Source organism: Bombina bombina, chromosome 2 (assembly GCF_027579735.1).
Source record: "Bombina bombina isolate aBomBom1 chromosome 2, aBomBom1.pri, whole genome shotgun sequence".
NCBI lineage: Eukaryota > Metazoa > Chordata > Amphibia > Anura > Bombinatoridae > Bombina > Bombina bombina.
In genome coordinates this window covers 178,719,533-178,738,567 of record NC_069500.1, presented here as the reverse complement: position 1 = coordinate 178,738,567, position 19,035 = coordinate 178,719,533, and the positions used below count along the sequence as shown (strand labels likewise).

Genomic DNA, 19,035 nt, shown 5'->3' with positions numbered 1-19,035 from the left:
TACCAAGTCCTGCGTGGCCACGCAGGAGCTATCAATATCACCGAGGCCCTCTCCTGATTGATCCTGGCTACCAGCCTGGGGATGAGAGGAAACGGTGGGAATACATAAGCTAGGTTGAAGGTCCAAGGTGCTACTAGTGCATCTACTAGAGTCGCCTTGGGATCCCTGGATCTGGACCCGTAGCAAGGAACCTTGAAGTTCTGACGAGACGCCATCAGATCCATGTCTGGAATGCCCCATAATTGAGTTATTTGGGCAAAGATTTCCGGATGGAGTTCCCACTCCCCCGGATGGAATGTCTGACGACTCAGAAAATCCGCTTCCCAATTTTCCACTCCTGGGATGTGGATCGCAGACAAGTGGCAGGAGTGATCCTCCGCCCATTGAATTATCTTGGTCACTTCTTTCATCGCCAGGGAACTCCTTGTTCCCCCCTGATGATTGATATATGCAACGGTCGTCATGTTGTCTGACTGAAACCTTATGAATTTGGCCTTTGCTAGTTGAGGCCAAGCTCTGAGAGTATTGAATATCGCTCTCAGTTCCAGAATGTTTATCGGGAGAAGAGACTCTTCCCGAGACCATAGACCCTGAGCTTTCAGGGAATCCCAGACCGCGCCCCAGCCCACTAGGCTGGCGTCTGTCGTGACAATGACCCACTCTGGTCTGCGGAAGCTCATTCCCTGTGACAGATTGTCCAGGGTCAGCCACCAACGGAGTGAATCTCTGGTCTTTTGATCTACTTGAATCGTCGGAGACAAGTCTGTATAATCCCCATTCCACTGTCTGAGCATGCACAGTTGTAATGGTCTTAGATGAATTCGTGCAAAAGGAACTATGTCCATTGTTGCAACCATCAATCCTATTACTTCCATGCACTGCACTATGGAAGGACGAGGAACAGAATGAAGTACTTGACAAGAGCTTAGAAGTTTTGATTTTCTGACCTCTGTCAGAAAAATCCTCATTTCTAAGGAATCTATTATTGTTCCCAAGAAGGGAACTCTTGTTGACGGGGACAGAGAACTTTTTTCTTTGTTCACCTTCCATCCGTGAGATCTGAGAAAGGCTAGGACGATGTCCGTATGAGCCTTTGCTTTTGACAGGGACGACGCTTGAATCAGGATGTCGTCCAAGTAAGGTACTACTGCAATGCCCCTTGGTCTTAGAACCGCTAGAAGTGACCCTAGTACCTTTGTGAAAATTCTTGGAAGTGCAACAAACTGGTAATGCTTGTCCAGAAAAGCGAACCTTAGGAACTGATGATGTTCCTTGTGGATAGGAATATGTAGGTACGCATCCTTTAAATCCACGGTAGTCATAAATTGATTTTCCTGGATAGTAGGTAGGATCGTTCGAATAGTTTCCATTTTGAACGATGGTACCCTGAGAAATTTGTTTAGGATCTTTAGATCCAAAATTGGTCTGAATGTTCCCTCTTTTTTGGGAACTATGAACAGATTGGAATAAAATCCCATTCCGTGTTCTCTTATTGGAACTGGATGTATCACTCCCATCTTTAACAGGTCTTCTACACAATGTAAGAATGCCTGTCTCTTTATTTGGTTTGAAGATAATTGAGACCTGTGGAACCTTCCCCTTGGGGGTAGTTCCTTGAATTCCAGGAGATAACCTTGAGAAACTATTTCTAGCGCCCAAGGATCCTGAACATCTCATGCCCAAGCCTGAGCAAAGAGAGAAAGTCTGCCCCCCACTAGATCCGGTCCCGGATCGGGGGCTATCCCTTCATGCTGTTTTGGTAGCAGTGGTAGGCTTCTTGGCCTGCTTACCCTTGTTCCAGCCTTGCATTGGTTTCCAGGCTGGTTTGGGTTGTGAAGTATTACCCTCTTGCTTAGAGGATACAGAATTAGAGGCTGGTCCGTTTCTGCGAAAGGGACGAAAATTAGGCTTATTTTTAGCCTTAAAAGACCTATCCTGTGGGAGGGCGTGGCCCTTTCCCCCAGTGATGTCTGAAATAATCTCTTTCAAATCAGGTCCAAATAATGTTTTACCCTTGAAAGGAATGTTAAGCAATTTTGTCTTGGAAGACACATCCGCTGACCAAGACTTTAGCCAAAGCGCTCTGCGCGCCACAATAGCAAACCCTGAATTTTTCGCCGCTAATCTAGCTAATTGCAAAGCGGCATCTAAAACAAAAGAGTTAGCCAATTTAAGTGCTTGAACTCTGTCCATAACCTCCTCATACGAAGATTCTTTACTGAGCGACTTTTCTAGTTCCTCGAACCAGAAACACGCTGCCGTAGTGACAGGAACAATGCATGAAATTGGTTGTAGAAGGTAACCTTGCTGTACAAAAATCTTTTTAAGCAAACCCTCTAATTTCTTATCCATAGGATCTTTGAAAGCACAACTATCTTCGATAGGAATAGTAGTGCGTTTGTTTAGAGTAGAAACCGCCCCCTCGACCTTGGGGACTGTCTGCCATAAGTCCTTTCTGGGGTCGACTATAGGAAATAATTTCTTAAATATAGGGGGGGGAACAAAAGGTATGCCGGGCCTTTCCCACTCTTTATTTACTATGTCCGCCACCCGCTTGGGTATAGGAAAAGCGTCGGGGGGCACCGGAACCTCTAGGAACTTGTCCATCTTGCATAATTTCTCTGGAATGACCAAATTGTCACAATCATCCAGAGTAGATAACACCTCCTTAAGTAGTGCGCGGAGATGTTCTAATTTAAATTTAAATGTCACAACATCAGGTTCAGCTTGATGAGAAATTTTTTCTGAATCTGAAATTTCTCCATCAGACAAAACCTCCCTCATGGCCCCTTGAGATTGGTGTGAGGGTATGTCAGAACAGATATCATCAGCGTCCTCTTGCTCTTCAGTGTTTAAAACAGAGCAATCGCGCTTTCTCTGATAAGTAGGCATTTTGGATAAAAGATTTGCTATGGAGTTATCCATTACAGCCGTTAATTGTTGCATGGTAATAAGTATTGGCGCACTAGATGTACTAGGGGCCTCCTGTGTGGGCATAACTGGTGTAGACACAGTAGGGGATGATGTAGTATCATGTTTACTCCCCTCATTTGAGGAATCATCTTGGGCAATATCATTATCTGTTGCATTACTGTCCTTACTTTGTTTGGACACTATGGCACAATTATCACATAAATTTAAATGGGGAGACACATTGGCTTTCATACATATAGAACATAGCTTATCTGATGGTACAGACATGTTAAACAGGCTTAAACTTGTCAACAAAGCACAAAAAACGTTTTAAAATAAAACCGTTACTGTCACTTTAAATTTCAAACTGAAAACACTTTATTACTGAATATGTGAAAAAGTATGAAGGAATTGTTCAAAATTCACCACAGTGTCTTAAAGCATTAAAAGTATTGCACACCAAATTTCAGAGCTTTAACCCTTAAATTAACGGAACCGGAGCCGTTTTCAAATTTAACCCCTATACAGTCCCAGCTATATGCTTTGCTGAGACCCAACCAAGCCCAGAGGGGAATACGATACCAAATGACGCCTTCTAGAAGCTTTTTTAGTGATTCTTAGATCCTCACACATGCATCTGCATGCCTTGCTCTCCAAAAACAACTGCGCAGTAATGGCGCGAAAATGAGGCTGAGTCTATAACTAGAAAGGCCCCCAGACTAAAAAAGGTGTCCAACACAGTGCCTGCCGTTTTTTAAACGTTCCCCAAGATTATAATGCCAATTATAAGCTACAATCTGCATAATATGCCCCAATAAAGCAATCGTTTTAGCCCATAAAAATGTCTACCAGTTTTTAAGCCCTTTTTTTAAGCCCTTTATTCTTTTATATTTGACTAAGAAAATGGCTTACCGGTCCCCATGAGGGGAAATGACAGCCTTCCAGCATTACATGGTCTTGTTAGAAATATGGCTAGTCATACCTTAAGCAGAAAAGACTGCTAACTGTTTCCCCCAACTGAAGTTACTTCATCTCAACAGTCCTGTGTGGAAACAGCAACCGATTTTAGTTACTGTCTGCTAAAATCATCTTCCTCTTACAAACAGAAATCTTCATCCTTTTCTGTTTCAGAGTAAATAGTACATAACTATTTTAAAATAACAAACACTTGATAGAAGAATAAAAACTACATTTAAACACCAAAAAACTCTTAACCATCTCCGTGGAGATGTTGCCTGTGCAACGGCAAAGAGAATGACTGGGGTGGGCGGAGCCTAGGAGGGATCATGTGACCAGCTTTGCTGGGACTCTTTGCCATTTCCTGTTGGGGAAGAGAATATCCCACAAGTAAGGATGACGCCGTGGACCGGACACACCAATGTTGGAGAAAGCTTATTTAAATAATGCATCTATTTTTTTTTTTATGTTTAATGAAATACATTTCAAAAGCTGCCATAATGGTATCTAATAACAAACACAAAGAAGATCATTTACATCTTTATCATGGTGTATTATTTATAAATCATATTTAAGATATAATTTAAAAAGAAAACTCTAACTGTAGTGTTGTCCCTTTAATTAGAACATTTATTATAGATAAGATTTTACAAATGGATTAAGCTCACCTTCGATCCATCCAGACTAATGATCCTATATACATTCCTTGTGCTATCATAGAAATATGACACAGTAACGGCATGTTTGCTGGTAGGAACCCAGTTCTTCTTCGTGTTGGGATCAATCTGGAAGACATGGGCTCTGGTGCTAAAGATGGGTTGCTCCCTGAAGAAAGTAAAAAAGTTATGAATACAATTTATTTACACACAAGGAATTCTTTCTGCCTTGTACAATAAAGAATTTCAGTGCTTTAAACATATGCACTAATCTTTAACAATTAAAGTCCTAGTTCCAGTTAATTAAAATCATAGCTGGTGCACAACGACAACAAACGGCACTGAGTTAAAAACAGAACATTTATGGTTTAGGGCAAAATCATAAAATGGATATTATGCAGCACTCTTAAGATAAAAGTACATTAATAAAATGACTTTACCCAGATCTCTGGGACTCCACAAACATTTGGAAAATTAATTTTAATTTCTATTGGCCTATAACACAGCTGGAGACAACACTGCTTAAGAAGGGTACAAGTAAACAAGGAAGCAATCTAGTCCCTGAATGGAAAAGGTCACTTGGTTTGTCTGCAAATGATTTAGAAATGATACAAACAAGCAATTACACTGATGAAATTGAATGACTCCTTTTGTAGCACTACAAAAGATTTCAAAATCTCCAACTTTACTCTAAGAAAGCATACATGTGTTGTTTTTGGAATGCACAGGAATTGAAGCCATGATTATGAAGGTTTGGCAGTATACCTACTGTATACAAATACATATAAACCAAAAATGAGACAGAACTTAAATATTTGAGAGGTTATAAAACGTAGGATTTTATATTCAAAGTTTGGTCCGTATCTGATTAAAATGTATTGCAGCAGTTAGAGGATGCAGCCACCTTGGGCAATAGGTTTTAAAATAATTTGTTATGAGTGATACAGATTGTTACACTGTTCTGTGTCAAATTGTATTGGCTTGATGTGTAAAAATAATTTTAATTAAAAAAAGAACATAATACAAAAATAAGCAAATTATGCCATAATAATGTTTTAACGAAAATAGAGTATGAGTATATTTATGTAACCATTAGACATAGTTAATGGGACAGTAAATACTAATTACCTACATACCTTTAACCCCTTAATGACCACAGCACTTTTCCATTTTCTGTCCGTTTGGGACCAAGGCTATTTTTACATTTTTGCGGTGTTTCTGTTTAGCTGTAATTTTCCTCTTACTCATTTACTGTACCCACACATATTATATACCGTTTTTCTCGCCATTAAATGGACTTTCAAAATCTACCATTATTTTCATCATATCTTATAATTTGCTATAAAGAAAAATACAAAATATGATGAAAAAATGGGGAAAAAAACACACTTTTTCTAACTTTGACCCCCAAAATCTGTTACACATCTACAACCACCAAAAAACACCCATGCTAAATAGTTTCTACATTTTGTCCTGAGTTTAGAAATACCCAATGTGTACATGTTCTTTGCAAGTTATAGGGCAATAAATACAAGTAGCACTTTGCTATTTCCAAACCACTTTTTTTCAAAATTAGCGCTAGTTACATTGGAACACTGATATCTGTCAGGAATACCTGAATATCCCTTGACATGTATATATTTTATTTTAGAAGACATCCCAAAGTATTGATCTAGACCCATTTTGGCATATTTCATGCCACCATTTCACCGCCAAATGCGATCAAATAAAAAAAATTGTTCACTTTTTCACAAATTTTTTCACAAACTTTAGGTTTCTCTCTGAAATTATTTACAAACAACTTATGCAATTATGGCATAAATGGTTGTAAATACTTCTCTGGAATCTCCTTTCTTTAGAAATAGCAGACATGTATGGCTTTGGCGTTGCTTTTTGGCAATTAGAAGGCTGCTAAATGCCACTGCGCACCACATGTGTATTATGCCCAGCAGTGAATGGGTTAATTAGGGAGTATGTAGGGAGCTTCTAGGGTTAATTTTAGCTGTAGTATAGTGTAGTAGACAACCCCAAGTATTGATCTAGGCCCATTTTGGTATATTTCATGCCACCATTTCACCGCCAAATGCGATCAAATTAAAAAAAAAAACCGTTAAATTTTTCACAACTTTAGGTTTCTCACTGAAATTATTTACAAACAGCTTGTGCAATTATGGCACAAATGGTTGTAAATGCTTCTCCGGGATCCCCTTTCTTTAGAAATAGCAGACCTGTATGGCTTTGGCGTTGCTTTTTGGTAATTAGAAGGTTTGTAGGGAGTTTGCAGGGATAATTTTAGCTTTAGTGTAGAGATCAGCCTCCCACCTGACACATCATACCCCCTGATCCCTCCCAAACAGCTCCCTTCCCTCCCCCACCCAACAATTGTCCCCGCCATCTTAAGTACTGGCAAAAAGTCTGCCAGTACTAAAATAAAAGGCATCTTTGAATATTAAAAAAAGAGCATATTTACATATGCTGCTATGTAGGCTCCCCCCTTAGCCCCCAACCTCCCTGATCCCCCCCAAAACAGCTCTCTAACCCCCCCCTCTGCCTTATTGGGGGCCATCTTGGGTACTGGTAGCTGTCTGCCAGTACCCAGTTTGCAAAAAAAAAAAACATAATTTATGTAAGAACTTACCTGATAAATTCATTTTTTTCATATTAGCAAGAGTCCATGAGCTAGTGACGTATGGGATATACATTCCTACCAGGAGGGGCAAAGTTTCCCAAACCTTAAAATGCCTATAAATACACCCCTCACCACACCCACAATTCAGTTTAACGAATAGCCAAGAAGTGGGGTGATAAGAAAAAAGTGCGAAAGCATATAAAATAAGGAATTGGAATAATTGTGCTTTATACAAAAAAATCAAAACCACCACAAAAAAGGGCGGGCCTCATGGACTCTTGCTAATATGAAAGAAATGAATTTATCAGGTAAGTTCTTACATAAATTATGTTTTCTTTCATGTAATTAGCAAGAGTCCATGAGCTAGTGACGTATGGGATAATGATTACCCAAGATGTGGATCTTTCCACACAAGAGTCACTAGAGAGGGAGGGATAAAATAAAGACAGCCAATTCCTGCTGAAAATAATCCACACCCAGAATAAAATTTTAATGAAAAAACATAAGCAGAAGATTCAAACTGAAACCACTGCCTGAAGTACGTTTCTACCAAAAACTGCTTCAGAAGAAGAAAATACATCAAAAAGGTAGAATTTAGTAAAAGTATGCAAAGAGGACCAAGTTGCCGCTTTGCAAATCTGATCAACAGAAGCTTCATTCCTAAACGCCCAGGAAGTAGAAACTGACCTAGTAGAATGAGCTGTAATCCTCTGAGGCGGAGTTTTACCCGACTCAACATAGGCAAGATGAATTAAAGATTTCAACCAAGATGCCAAAGAAATGGCAGAAGTTTTCTGGCCTTTCTAGAACCGGAAAAGATAACAAATAAACTAGAAGTCTTTCGGAAAGACTTAGTAGCTTCAACATAATATTTCAAAGCTCTAACAACATCCAAAGAATGCAACGATTTCTCCTTAGAATTCTTAGGATTAGGACATAATGAAGAAACCACAATGTCTCTACTAATGTTGTTGGAATTCACAACTTAGGTAAAAATTCAAAAGAAGTTCGCAACACCGCCTTATCCTGATGAAAAATCAGAAAAGGAGACTCACAAGAAAGAGCAGATAATTCAGAAACTCTTCTGGCAGAAGAGATGGCCAAAAGGAACAAAACTTTCCAAGAAAGTAATTTAATGTCCAATGAATGCATAGGTTCAAATGGAGGAGCTTGAAGAGCCCCCAGAACCAAATTCAAACTCCAAGGAGGAGAAATTGACTTAATGACAGGCTTTATACGAACCAAAGCTTGTACAAAACAATGAATATCAGGAAGAATACCAATCTTTCTGTGAAAAAGAACAGAAAGAGCAGAGATTTGTCCTTTCAAGGAACTTGCGGACAAACCCTATCTAAACCATCCTGAAGAAACTGTAATATTCTCGGTATTCTAAAAGAATGCCAAGAAAAATGATGAGAAAGACACCAAGAAATATAAGTCTTCCAGACTCTATAATATATCTCTCTGGATACAGATTTACGAGCCTGTAACATAGTATTAATCACAGAGTCAGAGAAACCTCTTTGACCAAGAATCAAGCGTTCAATCTCCATACCTTTAAATTTAAGGATTTCAGATCCTGATGGAAAAAAGGACCTTGAGACAGAAGGTCTGGTCTTAACGGAAGAGTCCACGGTTGGCAAGAGGCCATCCGGACAAGATCCGCATACCAAAACCTGTGAGGCCATGCCGGAGCTACCAGCAGAACAAACGAGCATTCCTTCAGAATCTTGGAGATTACTCTTGGAAGAAGAACTAGAGGCAGAAAGATATAGGCAGGATGATACTTCCAAGGAAGTGATAATGCATCCACTGCCTCCGCCTGAGGATCCCGGAATCTGGACAGATACCTGGGAAGTTTCTTGTTTAGATGAGAAGCCATCAGAACTATTTCTGGAAGTTCCCACATTTGAATAATCTGAAGAAATACCTCTGGGTGAAGAGACCATTCACCCGGATGCAACGTTTGGCGACTGAGATAATCCGCTCTCCAATTGTCCATACCTGGGATATGAACCGCAGAGATTAGACAGGAGCTGGATTCCGCCCAAACCAAAATTCGAGATACTTCTTTCATAGCCAGAGGACTGTGAGTCCCTCCTTGATGATTGATGTATGCCACAGTTGTGACATTGTCTATCTGAAAACAAATGAACAACTCTCTCTTCAGAAGAGGCCAAGACTGAAGAGCTCTGAAAATAGCACGGAGTTCCAAAATATTGATCGGAAATCTCACCTCCTGAGATTCCCAAACCCCTTGTGCCGTCAGATACCCCCACACAGCTCCCCAACCTGTAAGACTTGCATCTGTTGAGATTATAGTCCAGGTCGGAAGAACAAGAAGCCCCCTGAACTAAACGATGGTGATCTGTCCACCATGTCAGAGAGTGTCGTAAAATCGGTTTAAAGATATTAATTGAGATATCTTTGAGTAATCCCTGCACCATTGGTTCAGCATACAGAGCTGAAGAGGTCGCATGTGAAAACGAGCAAAGGAGATCGCATCTGATGCGGCAGTCCTAAGACCCAACATTTCCATGCATAAGGCTACCAAAGGGAATGATTGTGACTGAAGGTTTTGACAAGCTGATATCAATGTTAAACTTCTCTTGTCTGACAAGGACAGAGTCATAGACACTGAATCTATCTAGAAACCTAAAAAAGGTTACCCTTGTCTGAGGAATCAATGAACTGATTGGTAAATTGATTCTCCAACCACGAACTTGAAGAAACAACACAAGTCGATTCGTATGAGAATCTTCGAAAAAGAGAAGACTGAGCAAGTACCAAGATATCGTCCAAATAAGGAAATACCAAAACCCTGTTCTCTGATTACAGAAAGAAGGGCTCCGAGAACCTCTGAAAAAAATTCTTGGAACTGAGGCTAGGCCAAACGGTAGAGCCAAAAAAACTGGTAATGCTTGTCTAAAAAGAGAATCTCAGACACTAAAAGTGATCTGGATGAATCGGAATATGCAGATACACATCCTGTAAATCTATTGTAGACATATAATGCCCTTGCTAAACAAAAGGCAGGATAGTCCTACAGTAACCATCTTGAATGTTGGTATCCTTACATAACGATTCAATATTGATAGATCCGGAACTGGTCTGAAGGAATTGACCTTCTTTGGTACAATGAAGAGATAAAATAAAACCCCAGCCCCTGTTCCAGAACTGGAACTGGCATAATTACTCCAGCCAACTCTAGATCTGAAACATATTTCAGAAATGCTGAGCCTTTGCTGTGTTAACTGGGACACGGGAAAGAAAAAAATCTCTTAGCAGGAGGCCTTAACTGAAGCCAATTCTGTACCTTTCTGAAACAATGTTCTGAAACCAGAAATTGAGAACGGAATTGATCAAAATTTCTTTGAAGAAAACGTAATCTGCCCCATACCAGCTGAGCTGGAATAAGGTCTGCACCTTCATGGGTACTTAGGAGCTGGCTATAGGTTTTCTATAAGGCTTGGATATATTCCAAACTGGAAATAGTTTCCAAACTGATACCGCTCCTGAGGATGAAGGATCAGGCTTTTGTTCCTTATTGTGAGGAAAGGAACGAAAATGATTATTAGACCTAAATTTACCTTAGATTTTTTATCCTTTGGTAAAAAAGTTCCCTTCCTTCCATAAACAGTTGAGATAATAATGTATTACCCTGGAAAGAAAGGGAAAGCAAAGTTGACTTAGAAGACATATCAGCATTCCAAGTTTAATCCATAAAGCTTTGCTAGCTAAAATAGCTAGAGACATATACCTGACATCAACTCTAATGATATCAAAAGATGGTATCACCAATAAAATTATTAGCATGTTATAGAATAATAATAATGCTATAAAATTATGATCTGTTACTTGTTGCGCTAAAGCTTCTAACCAAAAAGTTGAAGCTGCAGCAACATCCGCTAAAAATATAGCAGGTCTAAGAAGATTACCTGAACATAAGTAAGCTTTTCTTAGAAAGGATTCAATTTTCCTATCTAAAGGATCCTTAAATGAATTACTATCTGCCGTAGGAATAGTAGCACATTTAGCAGGAGTAGAGACAGCCCCGTAACCTTAGGGATTTTGTCCCAAAAAAACTCTAATCTGTCAGATGGCACAGGATATAATTGCTTAAACGTTTAGAAGGAGTAAAAGAATTACCCAAATTATTCCATTCCCTGGAAATTACTTCAGAAATAGCATCAGGGAGATTAAACACTTCTGGAATAACTACAGGAGATTTTAAAAACCTTATTTAAACGTTTAGATTTAGTATCAAGAGGACCAGAATCCTCTATTTCTAATGCAATTAATACTTCTTTAAATAAAGAACGAATAAATTCCATCTTGAACAAATACAAAGATTTATCAGCATCAACTTCTGAGACAGAAACCTCTGAACCAGAAGAACCATTATTAGTATCAGAATGATGATGTTCATTTAAAAATTCATCTGAAAAAAGAGAAGTTTTAAAAGACTTTTATGTAAACTAGAAGGAGAAAACATAATTTATGCTTACCTGATAAATTCCTTTCTTCTGTAGTGTGATCAGTCCACGGGTCATCATTACTTCTGGGATATTACTCCTCCCCAAAAGGAAGTGCAAGAGGATTCACCCAGCAGAGCTGCATATAGCTCCTCCCCTCTACGTCACTCCCAGTCATTCGACCAAGGACCAACGAGAAAGGAAAAGCCAAGGGTGAAGTGGTGACTGGAGTATAAATTAAAAAATATTTACCTGCCTTAAAAACAGGGCGGGCCGTGGACTGATCACACTACAGAAGAAAGGAATTTATCAGGTAAGCATAAATTATGTTTTCTTCTGTTAAGTGTGATCAGTCCACGGGTCATCATTACTTCTGGGATACCAATACCAAAGCAAAAGTACACGGATGACGGGAGGGATAGGCAGGCTCTTTATACAGAAGGAACCACTGCCTGAAGAACCTTTCTCCCAAAAATAGCCTCCGATGAAGCAAAAGTGTCAAATTTGTAAAATTTGGAAAAAGTATGAAGCGAAGACCAAGTTGCAGCCTTGCAAATCTGTTCAACAGAGGCCTCATTCTTGAAGGCCCAAGTGGAAGCCACAGCTCTAGTAGAATGAGCTGTAATTCTTTCAGGAGGCTGCTGTCCAGCAGTCTCATAAGCTAAACGAATTATGCTACGAAGCCAAAAAGAAAGAGAGGTAGCGGAAGCTTTTTGACCTCTCCTCTGCCCAGAGTAAATGACAAACAGAGAAGACGTTTGTCGAAATTCCTTAGTTGCCTGTAAGTAAAATTTTAGAGCACGGACTACATCCAGGTTGTGCAGTAGACGTTCCTTCTTTGAAGAAGGATTTGGGCATAAAGAAGGAACAACAATCTCTTGATTGATATTCCTGTTAGTAACTACCTTAGGTAAGAACCCAGGTTTAGTACGCAGGACTACCTTATCCGAATGAAAAATCAAATAAGGAGAATCACAATGTAAGGCTGATAATTCAGAGACTCTTCGAGCCGAGGAAATAGCCATTAAAAATAGAACTTTCCAAGATAACAACTTTATATCAATGGAATGAAGGGGTTCAAACGGAACGCCCTGTAAAACATTAAGAACAAGGTTTAAACTCCATGGTGGAGCAACAGTTTTAAACACAGGCTTAATCCTGGCCAAAGCCTGACAAAAAGCCTGGACGTCAGGAACTTCTGACAGACGTTTGTGTAACAGAATGGACAGAGCTGAGATCTGTCCCTTTAAAGAACTAGCAGATAAACCCTTTTCTAAACCTTCTTGTAGAAAAGACAATATCCTAGGAATCCTAACCTTACTCCAAGAGTAACCTTTGGATTCACACCAATATAGGTATTTACGCCATATCTTATGGTAAATCTTTCTGGTAACAGGTTTCCTAGCCTGTATTAAGGTATCAATAACTGACTCAGAAAACCCACGTCTTGATAAAATCAAGCGTTCAATTTGCAAGCAGTCAGCTTCAGAGAAGTTAGATTTTGATGTTTGAAGGGACCCTGTATCAGAAGGTCCTGTTTCAGAGGTAGAGACCAAGGTGGACAGGATGACATGTCCACCAGGTCTGCATACCAAGTCCTGCGTGGCCACGCAGGTGCTATTAGAATCACTGATGCTCTCTCTTGTTTGATTCTGGCAATCAATCGAGGAAGCAACGGGAAGGGTGGAAACTCGTAAGCCATCCTGAAGTCCCAAGGTGCTGTCAGAGCATCTATCAGGACTGCTCCTGGATCCCTGGATCTGGACCCGTAACGAGGAAGCTTGGCGTTCTGTCAAGACGCCATGAGATCTATCTCTGGTTTGCCCCAACGTCGAAGTATTTGGGCAAAGACCTCCGGATGAAGTTCCCACTCCCCCGGATGAAAAGTCTGACGACTTAAGAAATCCGCCTCCCAGTTCTCCACTCCCGGGATGTGGATTGCTGACAGGTGGCAAGAGTGAGACTCTGCCCAGCGAATTATCTTTGATACTTCCATCATAGCTAGGGAGCTTCTTGTCCCTCCCTGATGGTTGATGTAAGCTACAGTCGTGATGTTGTCCGACTGAAACCTGATGAACCCCCGAGTTGTCAACTGGGGCCAAGCCAGGAGGGCATTGAGAACTGCTCTCAATTCCAGAATGTTTATTGGCAGGAGACTCTCCTCCTGACTCCATTGTCCCTGAGCCTTCAGAGAATTCCAGACGGCACCCCAACCTAGAAGGCTGGCGTCTGTTACAATTGTCCAGTCTGGTCTGCTGAATGGCATCCCCCTGGACAGATGTGGCCGAGAAAGCCACCATAGAAGAGAATTTCTGGTCTCTTGATCCAGATTCAGAGAAGGGGATAAGTCTGAGTAATCTCCATTCCACTGACTTAGCATGCACAGTTGCAGTGGTCTGAGGTGTAAGCGTGCAAAGGGTACTATGTCCATTGCCGCTACCATTAAGCCGATTACCTCCATGCATTGAGCCACTGACGGGTGTTGAATGGAATGAAGGGTGCGGCAAGCACTTTGAAGTCTTGTTAGCCTGTCCTCTGTCAGGTAAATCTTCATTTCTACAGAATCTATAAGAGTCCCCAGGAAGGGAACTCTTGTGAGTGGAACGAGTGAACTTTTCTTTTCGTTCACCTTCCATCCATGTGACCTTAGAAATGCCAGCACTAACTCTGTATGAGACTTGGCAGTTTGAAAGCTTGAAGCTTGTATCAGAATGTCGTCTAGGTATGGAGCTACCGAGATTCCCCGCGGTCTTAGTACCGCCAGAAGAGCACCCAGAACCTTTGTGAAGATTCTTGGAGCTGTAGCCAATCCGAATGGAAGAGCCACAAACTGGTAATGCCTGTCTAGGAAGGCAAACCTTAGGTACCGATAATGATCTTTGTGAATCGGTATGTGAAGGTAAGCATCTTTTAAATCTACAGTGGTCATGTACTGACCTTCTTGGATCATAGGTAAAATTGTCCGAATAGTCTCCATCTTGAACGATGGAACTCTTAGGAATTTGTTTAGGATCTTTAAGTCCAGGATTGGTCTGAAAGTTCCCTCTTTTTTGGGAACCACAAACAGATTTGAGTAAAACCCCTGTCCCTGTTCTGATCGTGGAACTGGATGGATTACTCCCATTAACAAGAGCTCTTGTACGCAGCGTAGAAACGCCTCTTTCTTTGTCTGGATTGTTGACAATCTTGACAGATGAAATCTCTCTCTTGGAGGAGAGTATTTGAAGTCCAGAAGGTATCACTGAGATATTATCTCTAGCGCCCAGGGATCCTGAACATCTCTTGCCCAAGCCTGGGCGAAGAGAGAAAGTCTGCCCCCCACTAGATCCGATCCCGGATCGGGGGCCCTCAATTCATGCTGTTTTAGGGGCAGCAGCAGGTTTCCTAGTCTGCTTGCCCTTGTTCCAGGACTGGTTAGGTTTCCAGCCTTGTCTGTAGCGAGCAACAGCTCCTTCCTGTTTTGGTGCAGAGGAAGTTGATGCTGCTCCTGCTTTGAAATTACGAAAGGAACGAAAATTAGACTGTCTAGTCTTGGCTTTGGCTTTGTCCTGAGGCAGGGCATGGCCTTTACCTCCTGTAATGTCAGCGATAATCTCTTTCAACCCGGGCCCGAATAAGGTCTGCCCTTTGAAAGGTATATTAAGCAATTTAGACTTAGAAGTAACATCAGCTGACCAGGATTTTAGCCACAGCGCCCTGCGTGCCTGAATGGCGAATCCTGAATTCTTCGCCGTAAGTTTAGTAAGATGTACTACGGCCTCCGAAATGAATGAATTAGCTAGTTTAAGGACTCTAAGCCTGTCCGTAATGTCGTCCAGAGTAGCTGAACCAATGTTCTCTTCCAGAGACTCAATCCAGAATGCCGCTGCAGCCGTGATCGGCGCAATGCATGCAAGGGGTTGCAATATAAAACCTTGTTGAACAAACATTTTCTTAAGGTAACCCTCTAACTTTTTATCCATTGGATCTGAAAAAGCACAGCTATCCTCCACCGGGATAGTGGTACGCTTAGCTAAGGTAGAAACTGCTCCCTCCACCTTAGGGACCGTTTGCCATAAGTCCCTTGTGGTGGCGTCTATTGGAAACATTTTTCTAAATATCGGAGGGGGTGAGAACGGCACACCGGGTCTATCCCACTCCTTAGTAACAATTTCAGTAAGTCTCTTAGGTATAGGAAAAACCTCAGTACTCGTCGGTACCGCAAAATATTTATCCAACCTACACATTTTCTCTGGTATTGCAACTGTGTTACAATCATTCAGAGCCGCTAACACCTCCCCTAGTAATACACGGAGGTTTTCCAGTTTAAATTTAAAATTTGAAATATCTGAATCCAGTCTGTTTGGATCAGAACCGTCACCCACAGAATGAAGTTCTCCGTCCTCATGTTCTGCCACCTGTGACGCAGTGTCTGACATGGCCCTAATATTATCAGCGCACTCTGTTCTCACCCCAGAGTGATCACGCTTACCTCTTAGTTCTGGTAATTTAGCCAAAACCTCAGTCATAACAGTAGCCATATCCTGTAATGTGATTTGTAATGGCCGCCCAGATGTACTCGGCGCTACAATATCACGCACCTCCCTCTGAGCGGGAGATGTAGGTACTGACACGTGAGGCGAGTTAGTCGGCATAACTCTCCCCTCGTTGTTTGGTGAAATTTGTTCAATTTGTACAGATTGATTTTTATTTAAAGTAGCATCAATACAGTTAGTACATAAATTTCTATTGGGCTCCACTTTGGCATTGCAACAAATGACACAGGTATCATCCTCTGAATCAGACATGTTAAACACACTAGCAAATAAACTTGCAACTTGGAAATACAATTCAATTAGAATAATATTAAAACGTACTGTGCCTTTAAGAAGCACAGAAGATCTATGACAGTTGAAACAGTTATAGCCTCAATCCTTGTAAACAACACAACTTTAGCAAAGGTTTAATCCCATTAGCAAAGATAACAAATTCTGAAAGCAGGAAACAAATTACAGAATAAACGTTTTTTATCTCAGTCAAACTATAATTCTCACAGCTCTGCTGAGAGAAATTACCTCCCTCAAAATAAGTTTTGAAGACCCCTGAGCTCTGTAGAGATGAACCGGATCATGCAGGGAATACAATGAGTTGCTGACTGAAATATTTGATGCATAGTAAAAGCGCCAAAAAACGGCCCCTCCCCCTCACACACAGCAGTGAGGGAGAACAGAAACTGTCAGAAAACAGGCTAAGCAACTGCCAAGTGGAAAAATAGTGCCCAAACATTTATTCACTCAGTACCTCAGCAAATGAAAACGATTTTACATTCCAGCAAAAACGTTAAACATAATCTCTAGTTATTAAACAGCTTTATGTATTTCTTACAGTGTAATTCTAGTGAAGTACCATTCCCCAGAATACTGAAGTGAAAAGTATACATACATGACATTATATCGGTATGGCAGGATTTTCTCATCAATTCCATTGTCAGAAAATAAAAACTGCTACATACCTCTATGCAGATTCATCTGCCCGCTGTCCCCTGATCTGAAGTTTACCTCTCCTCAGATGGCCGAGAAACAGCAATATGATCTTAACTACTCCGGCTAAAATCATAACAAAAACTCTGGTAGATTCTTCTTCAAACTCTGCCAGAGAGATAATAACACACTCCGGTGCTATTTTAAAATAACAAACTTTTGATTGAAGATATAAAACTAAGTATAATCACCATAGTCCTCTCACACATCCTATCTAGTCGTTGGGTGCAAGAGAATGACTGGGAGTGACGTAGAGGGGAGGAGCTATATGCAGCTCTGCTGGGTGAATCCTCTTGCACTTCCTGTTGGGGAGGAGTAATATCCCAGAAGTAATGATGACCCGTGGACTGATCACACTTAACAGAAGAAATAACAGACATAGCCTTCTTAATGGATTTAAAAATAAAATCTCTTATGTTTATCAGGAACACTCTGAAAATTAGATGTTGACGGAACAGCAACAGGTAATGTAACAGTACTAAAGGAAATTTTATCTGCATTAATAAGTTTGTCATGACATGCAATACAAACAACAGCTGGAAAAACAGATACCAAAAATTATAGCAGATACACTTAGCTTGGTAGCTCCAGCACTAGACAGCGATTTTCCTGTAGTATCTTCTGACTCAGATGCAACGTGAGACATCTTGCAATATGTAAGAGAAAAAACAACATATAAAGCAAAATTGATCAAATTCCTTAAATGACAGTTTCAGGAATGGGAAAAAATGCCAAAGAACAAGCTTCTAGCAACCAGAAGCAATGAAAAAATAAGACTTAAATAATGTGGAGACAAAAGCGACGCCCTTATTTTTTAGCGCCAAATAAGACGCCCACATTATTTGGCGCCTAAATGCTTTTGGCGCCAAAAATGACGCCACATCCGGAACGCCGACATTTTTGGCGCAAAATAACGTCAAAAAATGACGCAACTTCCGGCGACACGTATGACGCCGGAAACGGAAAAGAATTTTTGCGCCAAAAAAGTCTGCGCCAAGAATGACGCAATAAAATGAAGCATTTTCAGCCCCCGCGAGCCTAACAGCCCACAGGGAAAAAAGAGTCAAATTTTTGAAGGTAAGAAAAAATTATTAATTCAAATGCATTATCCCAAATATGAAACTGACTGTCTGAAAAATAAGGAAAGTTGAACATTCTGAGTCAAGGCAAATAAATGTTTGAATACATATATTTAGAACTTTATAACAAAGTGCCCACCATAGCTTAGAGTGTCACAGAAAATAAGATTTACTTACCCCAGGACACTCATCTACATGTTTGTAGAAAGCCAAACCAGTACTGAAACGAGAATCAGCAGAGGTAATGGTATATATAAGAGTATATCGTCGATCTGAAAAGGGAGGTAAGAGATGAATCTCTACGACCGATAACAGAGAACCTATGAAATAGACCCCGTAGAAGGAGATCACTGCATTCAAATAGGCAATACTCTCCTCACATCCCTCTGACATTCACTGCACGCTGAGAGGAAAACCGGGCTCCAACTTGCTGCGGAGCGCATATCAACGTAGAATCTAGCACAAACTTACTTCACCACCTCCATCGGAGGCAAAGTTTGTAAAACTGAATTGTGGGTGTGGTGAGGGGTGTATTTATAGGCATTTTAAGGTTTGGGAAACTTTGCCCCTCCTGGTAGGAATGTATATCCCATACGTCACTAGCTCATGGACTCTTGCTAATTACATGAAAGAAAAGGTTTTTATTATTTTTATTTTATTTTTTTTCTGTAGTGTAGCTTCCCCCCCACAGACTAACATCCCACCAGCCATACCGATCTTGCTAAATTAAAAATAATATCCCCCTTTTTCCCCACTTCAAATTAAAATATTTCTGTAGTGTAGCGGTTCCCACCTGCTCCCTCCCCG

General features: G+C 40.7%; 1 protein-coding gene across 4 annotated transcripts in view; it reads right to left on the bottom strand.

Annotated features, from left to right (window-relative positions):
- Positions 1 to 19,035, bottom strand: part of HOMER1 (homer scaffold protein 1) — a 399,318-nt gene that overhangs the window by 263,237 nt on the left and 117,046 nt on the right. For all 4 annotated transcript variants that reach the window (XM_053701367.1, XM_053701365.1, XM_053701364.1 and 1 more), the window contains one exon: positions 4,539 to 4,695. In XM_053701367.1, coding sequence (XP_053557342.1) covers positions 4,539 to 4,695 — 157 coding nt within the window. The remainder of the gene's footprint in view (positions 1 to 4,538; positions 4,696 to 19,035) is intronic.